General features: G+C 35.4%; 2 protein-coding genes across 2 annotated transcripts; one reads left to right on the forward strand and one right to left on the reverse strand.

Annotated features, from left to right (window-relative positions):
- Positions 1–2,825: 2,825 nt before the first annotated feature.
- On the reverse strand, positions 2,826–12,168 carry LOC129256479 (ferrochelatase, mitochondrial-like). The gene is made up of 7 exons (XM_054894671.2): positions 12,065–12,168; positions 11,384–11,503; positions 10,420–10,568; positions 7,600–7,672; positions 6,896–7,073; positions 4,099–4,197; positions 2,826–3,311 (listed from the first exon to the last, which is right to left on the reverse strand). Exons 1-7 carry the CDS (start codon positions 12,139–12,141, stop codon positions 3,195–3,197), a joined length of 813 nt encoding a protein of 270 aa, XP_054750646.2. The 5' UTR covers positions 12,142–12,168; the 3' UTR covers positions 2,826–3,194.
- Positions 12,169–14,662: 2,494 nt separating this feature from the next.
- LOC129255808 (uncharacterized) lies at positions 14,663–16,705 on the forward strand. The gene has a single exon (XM_054894137.2). It carries the CDS (start codon positions 14,663–14,665, stop codon positions 16,703–16,705), a length of 2,043 nt encoding a protein of 680 aa, XP_054750112.2.
- The last annotated feature ends 1,550 nt before the right edge of the window (positions 16,706–18,255 follow it).

Below are 18,255 nucleotides of genomic sequence, written 5' to 3' on the forward strand. Positions count from 1 at the left end.
TACCTTCATACTGCAGTATATAAAGTAATAATAAAAGCTGAAGTATATGTATGTTTGTTTACAAGCAATACTTTAAAAGAGGATGACAATAATAAAAAAAAAATACATAGATAACATTCCCCTACATTTGCTATGCAACACACCCTTAATAATATACAAAATACATGATCTACATGTAGGTAATTTGTACATAACTGTGACGAGAAAAATATATATCAAAATACACAAACGTGTGCGTACTCATGACAAAATGATACACAAGCTGTGCAATATAGTAGCATAACCATCAAACACGATTAACTTCACAGCCTATGCTCTGTATACTACGTGACAAAAGTCACTTGTATTATATTAACCCATTACTACTAAGTTGTGACATAAGTACATCAGGCTTTGCACAGTTACAACCTGGTTAAAGCAACCAATTGGCCAAGTTGCTTATTAAACAATCAATTCATTCATTCATTCATTAATTTGTTCATTCTTTTATTTATCTATTTGTGTGTGCATGTGTTCGTCCATCAGTAAATTCATTCATTCACTCATTTGTCTTGGTTTAGAAAAAGGATACATCATCAGAGGTAAAGATGAATATCAATAGCAGCCCTTAAACAACATACAAACGTAAACAATAAAAATATCACCCATCCTAAAGAAAAATATGGAAAAGTTGAAAATGCTGGGACAGTTAATTACGATTCAATGAAATTTAATGATTCATTTTACATGTCCTTATCTAGGACAGTTATTTATTATTTCCAAATTGGCAAATTATAACTAATTAGCCCACTTGGAAAATGTAGATAAGGGTGTAAAATTAATCATTAAAATTCATCAAAACGAATTTTGAAACTATAATAATATATCAAACACATTTGGAACAATTTTGTTCATAATTCTTATGTGTATATTTGATTTATTATTGGTAAACTCTATCATAGGCAAAAATATTATAGATATAGTTTGTCGCTGACGTCAGAATTTTGAACTAACCCGCGAAAATGGCAATCTCCATCCACAGACGTTGAACCTGAAGAAGCCCAACTTTGAAGAGGTGGTACTCCATAACAGGAAATAGGATCAGGGTATAAGGGGATTAAGATTGATTATCCTTTATTTTTCAGTGATTTTTTCATGTGGTATTAGAGTTTGGGTTTTAATTTTCCTTTAAAAATGTCAAATAATCTGTTCCTCTGATTGGTCAAAAGTGGGGTCATGTATTTGAAAATGCCTGCAACAAACTAAGGTCGTTACCAAGGGCAACAGGCATAGTTAATAAGATTTCTGCCCATTGCCCCCTGGTCCACCCCATAACAACGGGCATAATTACATTTGGCTGAGATCCCCATTCGATTACGTGAAAAATGTTGCTTTATGCGGTAATACCATAATATCAGCGGATACAACAATATCGAAAATTTTAGACAACTTGCGCATTCACGTGCATATTGCGCGTGTGCGTGCAACGGCTATGACATATCGATGGAACAATACCAGTTTTTTACTTCTGATTTTCTGTCCCAAATATTTTATTGAGTATTCAGCAAGAATCTTTAGGGAACATAATATGGACATGATGGAAGTATCAATCATCAAGCTTGCAAAAGGTAAGTTCGGCTAGATCTCAGGACTAACGTTAGACTAGCGTTAGAACTCAACTAGGACTTGTGCCTAAAGTTGGGCATAACTTGTTAATTTAGATCTAATGTTAGCTATTCCATTTAATCTTAGAGCTTATGTAGGCTATTTTGGAGACTTACATGTAGACTTATTATTAATTCGGTTCATAAAAGATATATGGACTGCTTTGATATTCAAAACATGGTTGCTTCTTTTGGCACGCGGGTACCGTACTGGCCAGAACATGGTCGCATTGCCGTCCTCTTGAGCATCTAGAAACAACCATGCCTCTCATAGCAGTCCATAGATCTATAATATATAATTTAATGTTACAATCAAGCTTAACTGTACATCTATGACAAACCATACACAAAAAGGATAATCAAGAAAAAGTAACTTTCTTATTTCTTGGTTGCCAAAGTTGCAAAATAAGTGACCCATAACTATCAAGATAGTGACTAACTCGAAAACTTGCTATTAACACCATCATTTTCATGGACAAGCCTCAAATATGACAACAAAGAGACACCTATCATGATGATATAAACCACAGTACAGTGATGAAATGACCCTCTCCCTTTGGTTGCTGAATAAAATCAAAGTCAAGGGTAGGATAACACTTTCCCCTCATCCATCTCCGTGGTCACCACTCATTGGTGAGTATAATAAGAAAACCTAAAATGTTGATATTATAAGGGCAATGGCACTTTTCCATTGGGCACACTTTCATATTACAACTCAAAAAAATGGGATTTAAAAAAAAGGGTACAACAAACAGATCTTCAAGGCCATTGAGATGGACATGACGGCCAAGCAAAACAAAATTTATTTTTATTTTCGGGGACTACTTAGGTATATTTATGTTTGAACTTAGGAATGATAATTTACCAGATGCTTTTGCGCCATTATTTTAATGCAATTTCATTTTACACTCCCATTCAACTAGACAAGCTAACCATTACCACATCCCACAAACCCGAATCGTTTTTGCTAATAGCACTTTTACTACTACAGGACCCAAAATAACGAACTGGTTGATAGCGCCTCTCTCAATTCTTTCAAATGTAAGCTTAAGTTATACCTCTTTGAGAGGTACAATGCTGGATCGTGCTGATGATTGCAATATATTTTTCTATTCTTTCTTATACTCTCTATTATTCATCCCTTGACCCCCGTCTTTTTTGGTCATTTTTCATTTTCATTTTACCTTACTATTTTTATTTCTATTCTTCTTCTACTCCATCATTTTCTTAAAATGGTAACTTCTTTCCTTTTGATATATTTTGTGTATAACAATCTATGTAATAAATATTTATTTCCAGGGCTCCTTTTAATTTGCTTTCCAGGACTCTTTTGAGCATATCAGGGGCTGAGTCGCCCCCAGCCACCCCCCCCCCCTTGACTTTTCACTGCCAGCCATTACATCCATGGCCATGGCCTTTGACGGTCTTGGATTAAATTAAGCCCTGTTTAAGGATCACCTTATAAAGGAAAGATAACAAATACATTCACTCAGTATTGCAAATGTAATCCTGACCGTTTCATGTGATGTACTCAAAATTTAAAGATATGAATTAACTCACCTTAGATTGCCATACTAGTCTGTATGGATGGGAGAAATTGAGTCTCTCCATCACTCTCTGTACGGTTGCACCAACCTCTGCTGGGTAGGGATCACCCCTGTTAACTACCTAGTTACAATAGGTAAGAAATACAAGATTGGACACATTGTAGAAAGCATATTCAGGCAAAAAAGCTTTATGTTGTCAACCTGATCGTATGATCATACTTACTCTCTATACTTTGGTCTATAAATAGTCTTCGATTTACTCAGACGGAATAATTTTTTGCATCAAGGTCTCAAATTGAAACATAAATTACTAATATAAATGAAAACTTGCAATGAAAAAGATCCTTACATAGGCCAATTGATATAGATTTCAATCCAATATTTCCAATCACATAATGCCAAGACTTACTTTTGGTAATGTCTCATTCTAGTAAACACCTAAATAGCCAGAATCACCTCTTGATAGGAATGCTGATGGGTGAAACATAAAAAATGGAGCAGCATGGTCTTAACCAAATGGACCATGTGCTTTGTGATAAGCATTCATTTCAAGTACCTAGCTCATTTTTGAGACCATATGACACGCTGCAGTCATTCCATGGCAAATGTGGTACACAATTAAAAAGGTTAATCATTACGTGCCATGTGTTTATTTGCTGCAGGGGGAACAAAATCTTATATCAATACATTCTTTAAAAAATGTTCAGGAGATTAAACAAAAATATGACAGCCCTTACAGTGAGTTTAATTATTGTCTTCCTTCAGACATATCTCTGGTGACTTCATTTGTAGAAATACACAGCTTATGAACAGAATCAAACGTTATTGATTATCTAGTCATAAACATAGGCAATTTTTCCTAAAATTTAGGTTAAAAGGCTTAGTCACCCCATTGATGTTATACTTACTGACATTGGAAGCGAATGGGCAGAGAAAAGGATTACAACATCATCTTGCACATCAGCAGGAAATTTGGCAATTTCTGCTTCTACATGCTGACTAAAGGCCTGATAATAAAAGAAGAATAAACATTAATGGGAAATGCATGGAAATGTCTAGAGCACATGACAGATTATTCGAATAGTCGGAGAGAATACATGTTTGCAAATGAACCTAATCCACAACAAAGAGCAGACGAATTAAATGCATTCTTCGCCCGTTTCGAGAATGAAAACTTTCGTCATATCGCTGATGAACAAGTTGAACGGCTGCGCGCGTCGGAAGACAACCCAATTGTCATTGAAGAGCACGAAGTTCGGAGACATTTAAAGTTGATCAACCCGAAAAAAGCAACTGGGCCCGATGGTGTTAGTGGGCGTGTCCTACGGACATGCACATCTGAACTCGCTGCTCCGTACTGTATGTTATTTCAAAGGTCAATAAATGAGCATATCGTACCAAAATTCTGGAAAGCATTGGTTATTACACCAGTGCCTAAAATAATCGTCCTAGGTTGAATAATGATTTTAGACCGGTAGCATTAAGTCCTGTCATGAAATGTTTTGAAAGAATTGTCTTGGAAAAAGTACTTGCGTCAATCCGTCACAAAATTGATCTAAACCAATTTGCATACCAGTCTAAGAGGTCTGTCATAGATTCTGTTAGTTGTTATGCAAGAGCTACATTTGTGGATTTTCCTCCGCATTTAATACCATCCAGCCATATACGTTAATAGAAAAATAAAGTTTCTTGGCTGAGAAACCGTCACTAGTTCTATGGATCTATGACTTCTTACATGGTAGAACCCAGAGGGTTAAGGTAAATGATGTATTCTCCAACGAAATTACAACGATCACAGGGTCTCCTCAAGGTTGTGTTCTCTCACCTGTTCTTTATATATTATAGACTAATGACTGTGTTTCCAATATTTTGTCGGTTCGTATTTTGAAATATGCCGATGATACTGTCATCGTAGGTCTGATAAAAGAGAGTGAGTTAGAATATAGGGAGAGCATAGCCTCTTTTGGTAGTTGGTGCACTGAAAACCATCTGGTGTTGAATTCTAACAAAACTAAAGAAATCATATTTGACTTCAGGAAGAAGAAATCTTGTGATCCTGTAGAATTCCCTATCCACATTGATGGGCTTCCCATTGAAGTTGTCCATAGTTATAGGTATCTAGGCACTATTGTTGACGACAAACTTGATTGGTCTGAGCAGACTAAAGCTACCACACTCAAGTGCAACCACAGATTATTTTTCCTTCGGAAGATGAAACAATTTCATGTAAACAAGAGAATATTATATTTGTTTTATTCATCAGTTATTCAGAGTATCATCACTCATGACTGTGTTGCCTGGTATCACAGTGCCAGACAGAAGGATAAGGATAAATTGCGTAGAGTCGTGAAACGGGCTAGTATGATTATGAAGTGCGATGTTGATTTGGATAGGATATGTGAAGGAAAGATTGTTCACAAAGCACAAGCAATAGTCGGTGATCCCTCCCATCCATTAAACAAGAAATACAAACTACTTCGTAGTGGAAGAAGGTGGGAATTAGTTAAGGCGAGAACAAGCCATTACGGAAATTCTTTTATTCCTTTCTCAATTCGTCTTCTGAACCATTAAATGGAGAAAAAGTTACTCTTCAATATTGCCATCTATGTCTCCTCATAAAAACAATAACTGCCACAAATGTAAAGAGTAATGATAGTAGTAGTAGTAGTAGTAATAATAATAATAATAATAATAAAATAACAATAATGATAATAATAATAATGATAATAATAACAGCAACTATAATGATTATAATAATAATACTATCGACAACATGGTCTATGGTCAATGTAGAGTTGTGTTTTTTTTTTTATATATGAATTATGCTTCAAGTAATAAATGAATAAAATAAAATGACCTGATACTTTAAGTGATGATAATGATAATATATATTGAACATGCCTACTTGTTGTTCTTATTTTAACAATGATCCATTACACTCTTTAATTGACTTATGTATAAAATGAATATGTAATATGTATTATGTGCACGCCAATATTTTGTATTTGTCTCTCCTTGATTATGTATATTTCCTTATGTGTTGTAATCTGTATGTTTGCGTGTAAACGAAATGAATTTCCATTAAGTTGGACAATAAAACAAAATATACATATATATATATTTTAAAAAAAGCAAAATCATGAAAAGTTTATTTTTAACAGTCACTTAAGCTGGTTTTGAGAGTTTTCAAGTAATTCTATCTATAAAATTTACATTCTTTTGTGTTAAAATCATCAATATTCAAATTAATGTTGGTTGATATAAAGATATCCCCCTATCTAAAATATAGAGATATATCCCATCAGTATTGCAAATAATCTTAATTTTAAAGAACACCTATTAGTACGCATGGAAATGCAAAAGACCCACAGAGATATTTTTTTCATTATTCCTGATAACCTGGAGCATATTTCATCAATATATGTCATCTGACAAGTTGTCAGATCTGGGGCCCGTTGCAGAAAGAGTTGCGATCAAACGCAACTAAAAAAATCTTGCGCAACTTGATTTTCAGCCAATGAAGCGCCCATATTCAGGACTTGCGCTTGATATTTTGACTTGCATTTAAACGCAACTCTATCTGCAACAGGCCCCTGATAACATTGAAAAGTTAATCTTCTTAAATGCACTGTAAAAAGAAATTTAACATTTCCCAACCATCATAAGATAGTCTCTAAAATATATCTTCTGGTTGCATATACCCACCTCTACAAGTCCCACATTAACAGGCCATCTATCTATGACACTCCACCTCATTGTACTGTTTTCAGCTAAATCTGGATTCTTGGCATAGTGTCTGTAGATTGCATTCAGACTACTCCCTGTTGTTGAGCAACTGTACTGTGGGTATTGTGTGAAGGCAACTGCCCTTTCTACGCCATCTCTGATGATAAGGACAAAAAGAAAAAGAATGATTTAAGACCAAACTCACTAAAAGTTGATTTGAATATACAGTGCGAGGCAGATAAAATATTACACTTTTTTAATTAACCTTCCTTTGAAATAGAATATGAATTTTATCATTATTTTTTATGTTTTGATAAAGCACTTCTTCTTGTTTCTTTTTAATAAGTTTGTTGGTTGAATGTTGAAAGGAAAACATTATTTAATCATGCCAAGTACATGTACCTTTAATTCAAGGACTACAATTATGAAGCTTGCATTGTGAAAACCCTCTGAGGTTGAAATCATCATGAGGCAATAGCTAGAGGTAATAGCAAGATGCAATGTGTATAGTAGTTGCAATTTATACTCCTACTATTTTTAATCAAAAGCTGTACACCAAAACTTTAAAATTTTAGATTAACAAAATATGAATAATTACATGGATTTCAAACAAATATGAAAGACAGTTTAGGGTACAAGTATGCATATCCCTATAGAGTACTCTACAAACAATTATATATCACCTCTCCATTTGGTCTATAGTATCTTCTGTAAGTGGGTTCACATATCTGAAACCAATGTAATACTTGTGAGGAGCTGGATGAAAAGAAACAAAATAAGATTTATAAGGTTTTGGGAAAATAAGTATAAGAAACAGCATATCTCTACTTAATCTTATAGATATAATGATCTAATTGGTCTCTGTATGAAATTTACTGCACTGAGTATAAATACCTCGCAAAATCTCATCGATGAGACGAGTAATTATTGTAACCATTGTTAATTGATTCTGAGTAACAATAATAGTATTTCAATTAATACTTATTTAAAAAATAATAATAGTATTATATACTTTATAGGTAGGCCTAGGATGTATGTATTTTCTATCAACAACTGCAATGAGCCAAACAATGTAAAGAAATGAAATGATATTTAATTGTAAAAAAAATCAGTAAAACTTTGTAAAAAATTGAAAATAAAAATCTACCAGTTTGTGTAGAATACAATGAGAAGGGAAAATGTGACAACAGGGAACCTAGCTTTTCAGCAACTTTATGGCCCGAATTCACAAAGGTGGTTTTGAAACCCACGGTTGAGTCCATGGTTTATGCAGATTTCCTGTTTAAATTACGCTTATTTTACCGTGAATATTAAAAAATGTCCAATGCTGTTGCGTGCTTTTGTCACAGTGCGCCAAATTGACGCCTGTTGCATTGCCGTGGTTATCCACACTATTTTTATTCATGAGTCCACTGTTTTAAATAATGAGTCCACTCTTCAAACAGTGGACTCATGAATAAAATAGCATATATAACCATGGTAACAGGCATCAATTTGGCGCACTGTGACAAAAGCGCGCATCAGCATTGGAATTTTTTATACACACGCCCGACATGCGCTAAATTAAACGTAATTTATACAGGAAATCTCCATAAACCATGGATTCAACCGTGAGTTTTCAAAACCACCTTTGTGTATTCGGGCCAATGACTTCCTGTTTTTTATTCTGTATTTCTGTTTGTTTGCACTAGTTCTGAAAACTCCATCTGGAAAGGAACTTAATGAGTATTAGTTTCCTTGTTCGCATTTATCTTGTATGTTAAATACTAAATTGAAGAAAATCATTATGGCCTTCAATAACAATAGCCAGACTAACGTGTCTCCAGATATTTGGCGCATATAAAACATGTCTACCACCTGTTGGGAAACAGCTGGGCAGTTCTGAAAAATCAATAAATGGTTTAAATGGACACTGTAATACTTGTATCATTTTCTCTCAACTTGTGTACAATATAGCAGAGTTATTATGGTTCAGACCTATTCAATTCAATAAAAAAATTGTATTTATTGATGATCAAGCATGCTAATAACAATCACACATGAAAAAAACATGAAAAAACATGAAAAAAGGTGGAAAATAAATGTTTACAAGTTTGTGTTGGCACAATAAATCACACAGTAAAAAAATCAGAGTAAAATGCACTGAAAAGGCTATACATTAAAACTAGCACATCAATGATGTGGAGCTCATCCGGCATCTCGCAACAAAATTTAATTTTAATTTCAGCCCACTGTAGTGAATTACATTGGTGACATAAATTGAGGATACCGAATTGAAATTGATGAAGAAATGACATAGAAGCATTTTTATGTGATCTATGAATAAGTATCATATAAATTAAGCATAAATAATTTTCTCGTCAAAATTTCTTAACTCTGTGTAAAACCTTGGTGAACCTCATGTAGCTCTCAGATGGAACAAAAATAATCTAAATCAATCAACAAAATCAATAAGTATTTTTTGTGAGTTTTGAAAATATATGAATAAATTAGCATATTTAATGAGTTTCAAAATTCTGTGTTGAAATTTTGTATCACCACCTCAAGCTATCATATAAAGCAAACAAAATTGAAATTTATCAAGAAATGAAGATAAAACATTTTTTTGTGATTTATGAATAAATTTTGCATAAATTAGCACAAATAATTTTCTAGACAAAATTTCAAAATTTTGTGTACAAGTTTGGTGAACCTCATGCAGCTCTACCAGATGAAAGAAAAAATCAACATCGGTCAACAAATAAAAAAGAAGAGGCATTTTCTGTGATTTATGAATAAATTTCGCATAAATTAGCATAAATAATTTTCTACTGAAAATTTCAGAATTCTGTGTAAAAGTTTGGTGAACCTCATGAAGTCCTACCAGATGGAAGAAAAAAAATTAAAATCGGTCAACAATTAAAGAAGAAGAAGCATTTGATGTGAATTTTGAAAAATACGCATAAATTAGCATATTTGATGAGTTTCAAAATTCTGTGTAGAAGTTTTGAATCCCCCACCTAATGCTATCATATAAAGCAAACAGAATTGAAATCAGACTTGAAATGACAAAGAAGAAGCATTTTGAAATTCAGGCCGGATGAGCTAAAAAACAAAAGGGACCCGTGCAGATCCACACTATCGAAGAAGATGAATTCCATTCATGAATCCATCACTATCTCAGCATGAACAGACGAGTAAGACTCGAACTGGAATCAAAATAAACTTCAAATTAATGGCGAATATGCATCATAATTACACAATAGGTTTCATGTTTGGGGAATATAATTCAAGTAGTAGTTTGAAAAGGTCGTATTTCTTTCCTTCACACTGTCATTTTTTTTTAATGCACAATTTTGGAAAATCTGCACCAGCTCTAGATGACATGGATCGAACACCGATTTTAAAATCGATACGTCTCAGGCTTAGTCTAGACTAACTACTTCAGACTTTGCATTATGCACTATGTATGCAAAAACCAAAGGTCTGTACCTGCAGACTACCCCTTTCATTCATTAACCTACCTGTTTCAGGTGATAGTTTGTCTAGTAACTTGACAAGACCTTCCCCCTGTAAATTTGTCCACTTCTTGATGGGAGAACCCCCTCCAATCTTTTTGTACTGGGCCTGGATCTTGGGAGTTCTACGTCTGGCTATGATTGGAGCCAATTTGCTATAAAATAAACAGATGAAAATAATAACAATCGCTATTGATAATGAAAATAAATCCTGCAAATGGAAAGGAAGGTAAAGCCTATAGCCTACCGCTAAAATATCATCAAAATTGCGGATGGAACAGTCTGGTGACAAACACTAACACTCCCTACTAAATATTTGAATGAATAATGAAATATTGTAATCTGAGGAACATATTTATTGTGTGCAAATCTTTTGGGCAGCCATGAATTCACACTCTAATATTGAAATGGCTTTGAACTATATACTCTGAGACATCACCTGTATAGGCTACAGACCGAGTGTGTTATAGCAGCCAGTCTCATTCAAATCTAACATGTGGATGTTTATGTTACCGTACTATAATCTTTTTCTTAAAATATCAATTACATGCAACACACACAGCAGAGAGTTAGAGTTTAGACATTTTACCATAACTACTTTGCTGATTTGCTGATGTGATCCCAAGTTCATTACCTGAGATCTTAAGGGGCCTTTGTGTCTCAACTCTATATACCAAAATAGCCTGACCTAGTATCAAATCATATTTACATATTATGAAATACATATCAAGAATCCCAATTGATCTTGCCCTAAATTACCAGTATTACATTGTGTGAGGTGTTACTTCACCTCATTCATGTTGGTAGTATTACTAGTATCAAGGGGAGCATTTAATCAAGACTTAAATTGTCCAAGATTTTTCACTGACTAATTTTTTTTTTCAGCCAATCAGATGCAGTAGCTTATTACATGTCAGTAAAAATCACTCAAAAAGTGTTTGTGAAACACCCCCTCCCCTGCTGATCTTACCTTTGAGCTGGAAGGGGAATAATATCCTTATCCATGAAGAGACGAAGAAGGAAGTCATGGACTTCATCAGTGTTCTCTGGTCCACCCATATTCAACATCATGATACCTGTCTTGGGTTTCCTACATTCAACATGAAATATTGTTTGGATATTTGAGAAAATAAACAAAGTGCTTTAAAGACAGAATACTACTGGATTCTTGTGATGAATTTATAAAAAAAAATCACAGTTTTGTGGATTAAATTCCACCAGCATGCACTATCATTTTGGAAATTAAAAAATATATAACTAAAGTTTTTGTTCCTATTAATCATAATTTACCAAATATACTGTTGCTGGGCTTCTTAAATATCTGTTTTTGTATTACACTAAACACATACATGTATACATATCTACATGTACTTGTACAGTGCAAGCATGGGGCATTTACTAATCATCTCATTTACACTACTTGCATCGCAATTCTGATCGCAATGTATCATGGGGGAGAGGGGGTAATACTGAACACTATAATATGATCAAGGCAAATTTGTTCAATATTTTGATCAGTTTAACAATAAAATTTCCATTTAATTATTAATTGATTACTTAAGAAGTGATTAATTCTTTGAATTAGTATATTTTTTACAAAGATCTTGAGTATCACAATGCATATATTCATATACCATGATTGCATACATACGGTTTGGTTTCTTGACTAGTCACATCAGCTCTTTGACATACTGAAGTGGACATGGATCTTGAATCTTGTACCAACATTCCTGCAACATACCTCTGGAGCACATTAGGACCTGCAGTACATGATGGACATATTAGAAAAGATTAATTGAAATTTAATAGAAGGTTGCCTTATCTATACAAGCATGAGGTGGACTTCACTATGGCAAACTGTACTGAGACTTGCAAAGCACAAGCCTTTTAAGTACAAGGTGTGGTAAGTACTTGGAATGAGAAATCTAATATTTTCTTCAAATGTTTTCATGTTTGTATTGCCAGCCTTGTAGTGATACCATATATACTGAAGGCCAGAGGGACTTTCCTTGTATATTAGGTGTTTTTAGTTCTATAATTTCCAAGCTCCATTTAGACCAAGAGCTTTATCAGTCTTTCTCTATCATTAATTATTTTGCTGAGACAACATCTGATACCATTAACACCCATACATACACAAAGAGCTCTGGGGAAGACTGCACAAAAGGGTCTTTGCAAGAACCGTCTTTTCGTGTCGCCCATTTATTATGATGCGCCATGTGAAATGCATTTTAAATAAATTACCTGCAAACACATTTTATTCATCCGTTAAAGTAAACAAAATCTTTGTTAATAAAATGATGTGATATATCATGAAATTGTATGCAAATTGATTTAAATGCGAGCTAACAAATTTTATTTGTTCATCATACATTTCAGAAATATCCCGCATACAGCGCATCACAAAAGATGGGCGACACAAAAGACGGTCCTTGGAAAGACCCTTTCGTGCAATCGGCCCCAGGTGTATGGACAGGGTCAAGTCTTGCTGGGGGGTCTAAAAGGTCATCTTTCTTAATATGGGCACTCAACCAAATTTCAGAAATCTTGGCGAGTAACTACAAAATGCATGCTGTATTATGCACGCTTTTCTGAGCAGAGATGGAATGCGCAGTTGAGAAAACATGTCCAATCATGTTTAGAGATGAAAGAGGTTCTTTTAGTATTAAAGTAAATCAATATTTACTGATTCCTATAATGTTATGACAAGCAAAATCATCAATTTAGCAGCAGAAAGTCAACAATCAAGCAATTATTAGGTGGTCTGTCTATGACAGATCACCTCTTAATTTCGTCAGAATTTTCTGTCTTTCTTTATTTTTCGCACCTATGTTTATCGCCAAGTTTTCTCTGAATCGTCTGGATCAATTTTGCTGAATTTTTTGTCATGTATAGAGTCCATCATAGAGACGGCATACGTAGCTTTTCAAGGTCACCTGGTCATGATGACGTCATCTACGCGCCATTTTGTAAAATTCTTAATTTGATCATATCTACATAACGGATAATTAATAGTCAATCATATTCACATCAAATAAGCTTTAGGTCAAAGGTCGTCTGTCAATGTCACCAAAGGTCATGTAGAATTCTCCAAATGGCCTATAATTTTTTTTGGGTACGTTTCAGGTCATTTTAAGCATTTCAAAATTTTGCGCGCGCGCACATGTGTGCGCGTTTTCGTGCGTAACAGCGTTACGCAGCATAAATTCGCTGTTTTTTTCTATGCGTATCTATTATTGATATAATTCTGATCAAATTGATACCTTGATCAGCTCTCTACGATCATTAATGAGGGAATGAGCACTCATTAAAGTTTGCAGCACGCGTACGCGCGAGCTCTTTCCATAGGCTCTATATGGGCAAAAACATGCCTATTAAAAATTCACTGTAGCTCTTCAGAACCAATGGGGACCCCCAATTTTTTTTTCATATTTCGATAGAATATGAATCATACATATGATTTCATGTCTCATTGGACCCTAACGTATATTATAACGTCATCAAAATGGCGTCGAAAGTCAAAATATCAATTTTGCGTGTTATGACGTCATTATAATTATGCAAATTTGGCTCTAACTCCGTGAATATTGGTCAATTTTCTCCCAATTTTGGATATGTTGTAGCTTAGGTCTTACTTTTTCTGAGTTATTGCCTTTATTTTTCATTTTAATAAATGGATCATCCTCAAAAATTGCAAATAATAAAGGCATGTCATTTTTACTCATTTTGCGTGTAATATCTATGGGACATGACTTTTTCTCAAAACTAGATTCTACATTCCTTTATTTCGTGAGCCATATCTCCATTTTTTCTCATCGGTTATCCCTGAGCTTTAAGTATGTTGTAGCTGAGATTCTAAGCTTTCGCAAATACTCCTTCATTTTTCGATCAGATGCCGGGATCATGCCCGTATTTCACTTGCAAAATTGGATTTGAGATTCTCGTATTTTGCATAAGTGTAAAGTCTATGGGAAATATTCTAGCTCAATCGGTTAGGCGTCAGACTTGCATCTCATTCAATCATGCGGGCAGGGGCTCGAGTCAGAGGGTGAACATGTCTGTCTGTCTGTCTATCTACCTACATTGTATATTTCTATCTGTCTATCTATCTATCTCTCTCTCTCTGTGTCTAATATACATATATATATATATATATAAATATATATACTCCACGAAGAACATCCCAATACCATCGCGCAATTCATTCAAGAAGAGACTCATTGAAAAGGTTGAAAGCGTCATTAAACGTATGAGATGGAAGGCCCTATTCTTCCTGAGGGATCATGAGGACAGCATTAATGACAGCGTCGAAGACCAGAACACCCACCCTGAGGATAGAACATTTGGGTTCAAAAGCGACAAATGCCCACCTCAAATCAAAGAGCTAATACCATTCGAAAATGACTTGTTACACATGATCGAGAACCTGCGCTTCAGAAAATCACCAAGCGAGTTCCAAGACAGGCTTAAAGAAGACATCTCTAGCATCAAAAGGTCACGGAAATTGCTAATCCCTGCTGACAAGACGCGAAACCTCTACGAAATGGACCAGTCGTTATGCAACAAACTTCTGCGGGACAACATAACAAAGTGTTACCAATCATCCAGCACCAAAACAGTGAATGGTATCAACAACGAGGCACGGTCAATCGCCAATGACTTAAAGATTGACGAAAGAATGGAGACTATGGCACAGAAGCAAGCCTTCATCACCCTAAAGGACCACAAGGACAATTTCGAAAACACACTTCCATGCAGACTTATCAACCCTGCAAAAAGCGAAACCGGGAGAATCAGTAAATCAATACTCGACAATATCAACGATGCCATCAGAAGGGCGACATGTGTTAACCAATGGCGGAAAACCAGTGCCGTTATCGAGTGGTTCAAGAACATAAAAGAGAAAGAGAAACATACTTTCATCAGCTTCGACGTGGTCAGCTTTTACCCGTCCATATCGGAAAAACTACTGAGACAGGCCATCGAATTTGCAAAGGAGTACATAAACATCCCAGCCAGAGACATAAAGATTATCATGCACGCGAGGAAGTCTGTCCTGTTCGACAAAGACACCCCATGGAAGAAAAAGGATAGCGGGAACCTGTTCGACGTCACCATGGGCAGCTTTGACGGAGCAGAGGTCTGCGAACTTGTGGGCCTCTACATTCTGAACATCCTTTCCAAACAGTATGGCAAGGAGCATGTTGGCCTCTACAGAGATGATGGTTTGGCTGTCTTCAAAAGTATCTCAGGTAGTGAAGCTGATCATATCAGGAAGAACTTGACGAAAACCTTCCAGCAGCTCGGCCTCAAAATCACCATCAGCTGTAACCTCAAGATCGTTAACTTCCTCGACATCACTCTCAATTTGAACAACGGCAAGTTCTACCCGTACCGGAAGCCAAATGACCAACCCATGTACGTTCACAAACAATCCAACCATCCACCATCAATCATCAAGAACCTACCAGCTTCCGTAAGCAGACGAGTATCAAATATCTCCTGTGATGAAGAGACCTTCAAGAAAGCCGCTCCAATGTATGACAACGCCCTGAGATCCAGTGGATACGCAGATAGCCTGTACTACACGAATGACCAACCAAGACGGAAAAGAAAAAACAGGCAGCGTAATATTATCTGGTTCAACCCACCATTCAGCAAGAACGTATCAACCAATATCGGCTGCATCTTCTTAAAGCTGGTCGACAAACACTTCCCAAAGAAATCCAAACTCAATCGCATCTTCAATAGAAACACGCTCAAAGTGAGTTACAGCTGCATGCCGAACGTCGCCAGCATCATCAAAACTCACAACAAGCAAGCCCTGAAGGTAGACAATAAGTCAAACAGCAAAACATGCAACTGCCGGAAAAAAGACCTCTGCCCTCTCCAAGGGAATTGCTTGGCTACCAACGTCATCTACAACGCGGAAGTAACAACCCCAGACAAGAGGATGACCTACATTGGCCTCACGGAGCCCCCCTTCAAGTCCAGATACTATAACCACCATCAATCCTTCCGACACGAACGGTACCAGAACAGCACGGAACTGTCGAAGTTCATCTGGGACCTGAAACGATGCGACACGCCGTATACCATCAAGTGGTCCATCGCCAGCCATGCGCAAGCATACTCCAACGAGACAAAGAGATGTGACCTGTGCCTCACCGAAAAACTTCTCATTATGAACGCTGATAAGCAGTCACTGCTAAACAAACGCCCAGAACTCGTTTCGAAATGCCGCCACCAAAACAAGTTCAAGTTATGCAATTTCAAATACAATCTTCCGTAATCACCATGCACGCACATCGTATAATGCAGTGACATCACCAATACTAGTGATGCAGCCTTTATACTATAGGCATAATTTTCATTTTCACTTTCATTATTATCAATCCTATGGCATCTCATCTAATTATCGATTAATCGCGGAGTATCGATTATTTGAAAAACATTCAAATTATAAAAACCTCAGCGCGCACTGGTTACCTAGTTTCCTGCGCCCAGTATGTGCGTGTTTGGTGTAACGCGCTTCGCGCGATCGCGACATGCATTGTTCAATGGTATTGAAAAGTTTTATCAGTTGCCTGAAGATCGCACCTCACGTAGGTTGCGTGAAACTCAGAGTTGCAATTAAATTTGATGAACCTCCAGTCAACCTTGTGAACTTGTGTTTATTATTCAAAGCTCTTCCTGTGAAGGACATCGAGCACTCTATACAAGGATAGTATTCCCGAAGTATATAAATATATATATATATAAATATATATCTGTTTAAATATGTCTATCTATCTATCTATCTATATGTATGTCTGTCTGGCTATCTATCTAATCATATCCGTCTATCTATCTGCTATCTATGTTATAAATCTATCTATCTTTCTATCTATATATGATCTGTCTGTCTATCTATCTACCTACATGACATATTTATTTATTTATTTATTCATATTTCACAAGGGTAGCTCATTCAACAAAAGTTGATCTTCCATGAGGCCCTGGATAGCAAACAATACAATTATATACAATTAAAAACAATCAATGGTGATAATACATATACAATCATCAGTCCATATGATATTGTTAAAATACAGACGTATAAAGTGATAACAGTATTATATAAAGTAATATATCAAAAAAGAGATGATAGTTTATAGCATCAGTCCTGAAAGGGGAATGGTATTGCATCCCACTTGATCGGCCTAGGCAAGATTGAGGAAATGTCTTTTAACAGAGAGTTTGAAATTATTGAGGGTTTTAACATTTTTAACACTTTGTGGGAGACTATTCCATAGAACGCAGCCATCATAATATAAAGCAGTTGTATAATAATCAGTACGGCATTTACCTATAAGTCATGATGAGCACTTTGTCGAGTATTTACATTATGAACTTTAGAAATTTCTTTAAAAACATTTTAAAAACAATCTGCTGATAAGTCATGAAGACATTTATAAATAAATATACACCTGAAGTATTCTACTCTTTTCTTAAAAGGCATCCATCTTAAACGAGTAAACATTTCATTAGAGGGTGTGTATATATTACAGTTTAAAATAAGTCTTACTGCCCTCTTTTGCAATTTAGTCAACATATCAATTTGACCTAAATATCTATTCCCCCAAATTTCACAACAGTAATCCATTTGTGTTTGAATGAGGCATACATATAATAATTTCATTGAAGCTTCATCAACATATGGTTTGACTCTTCTGAGCATGGCAAGTCCTGCAAATACTTTTCTACATACATATCTATCTATCTATCTATCTATCTCTCTGTCTAATATATATCTATATGTTTGAATATGTCTCTCTCTCACTCTATCTATCTATCCATATG

Source organism: Lytechinus pictus, chromosome 3, assembly GCF_037042905.1.
Source record: "Lytechinus pictus isolate F3 Inbred chromosome 3, Lp3.0, whole genome shotgun sequence".
NCBI lineage: Eukaryota > Metazoa > Echinodermata > Echinoidea > Temnopleuroida > Toxopneustidae > Lytechinus > Lytechinus pictus.

What these genes read in the sequence shown, in the direction of transcription:
- LOC129255808 (XM_054894137.2), top strand. Translation starts at nt 14,663, where the DNA reads ATGAGATGGAAGGCCCTATTCTTCCTGAGGGATCATGAGGACAGCATT.
- LOC129256479 (XM_054894671.2), bottom strand. Translation starts at nt 12,141, where the DNA reads ATGTTGGTACAAGATTCAAGATCCATGTCCACTTCAGTATGTCAAAGA. An exon ending in ATTCCCCTTCCAGCTCAAAG is followed by an intron (nt 10,569 to 11,383) that starts GTAAGATCAGCA and finishes TTTATTTTATAG; the next exon opens with CAAATTGGCTCCAATCATAG. An exon ending in CCCATTCGCTTCCAATGTCA is followed by an intron (nt 3,312 to 4,098) that starts GTAAGTATAACA and finishes TATTGTAACTAG; the next exon opens with GTAGTTAACAGGGGTGATCC.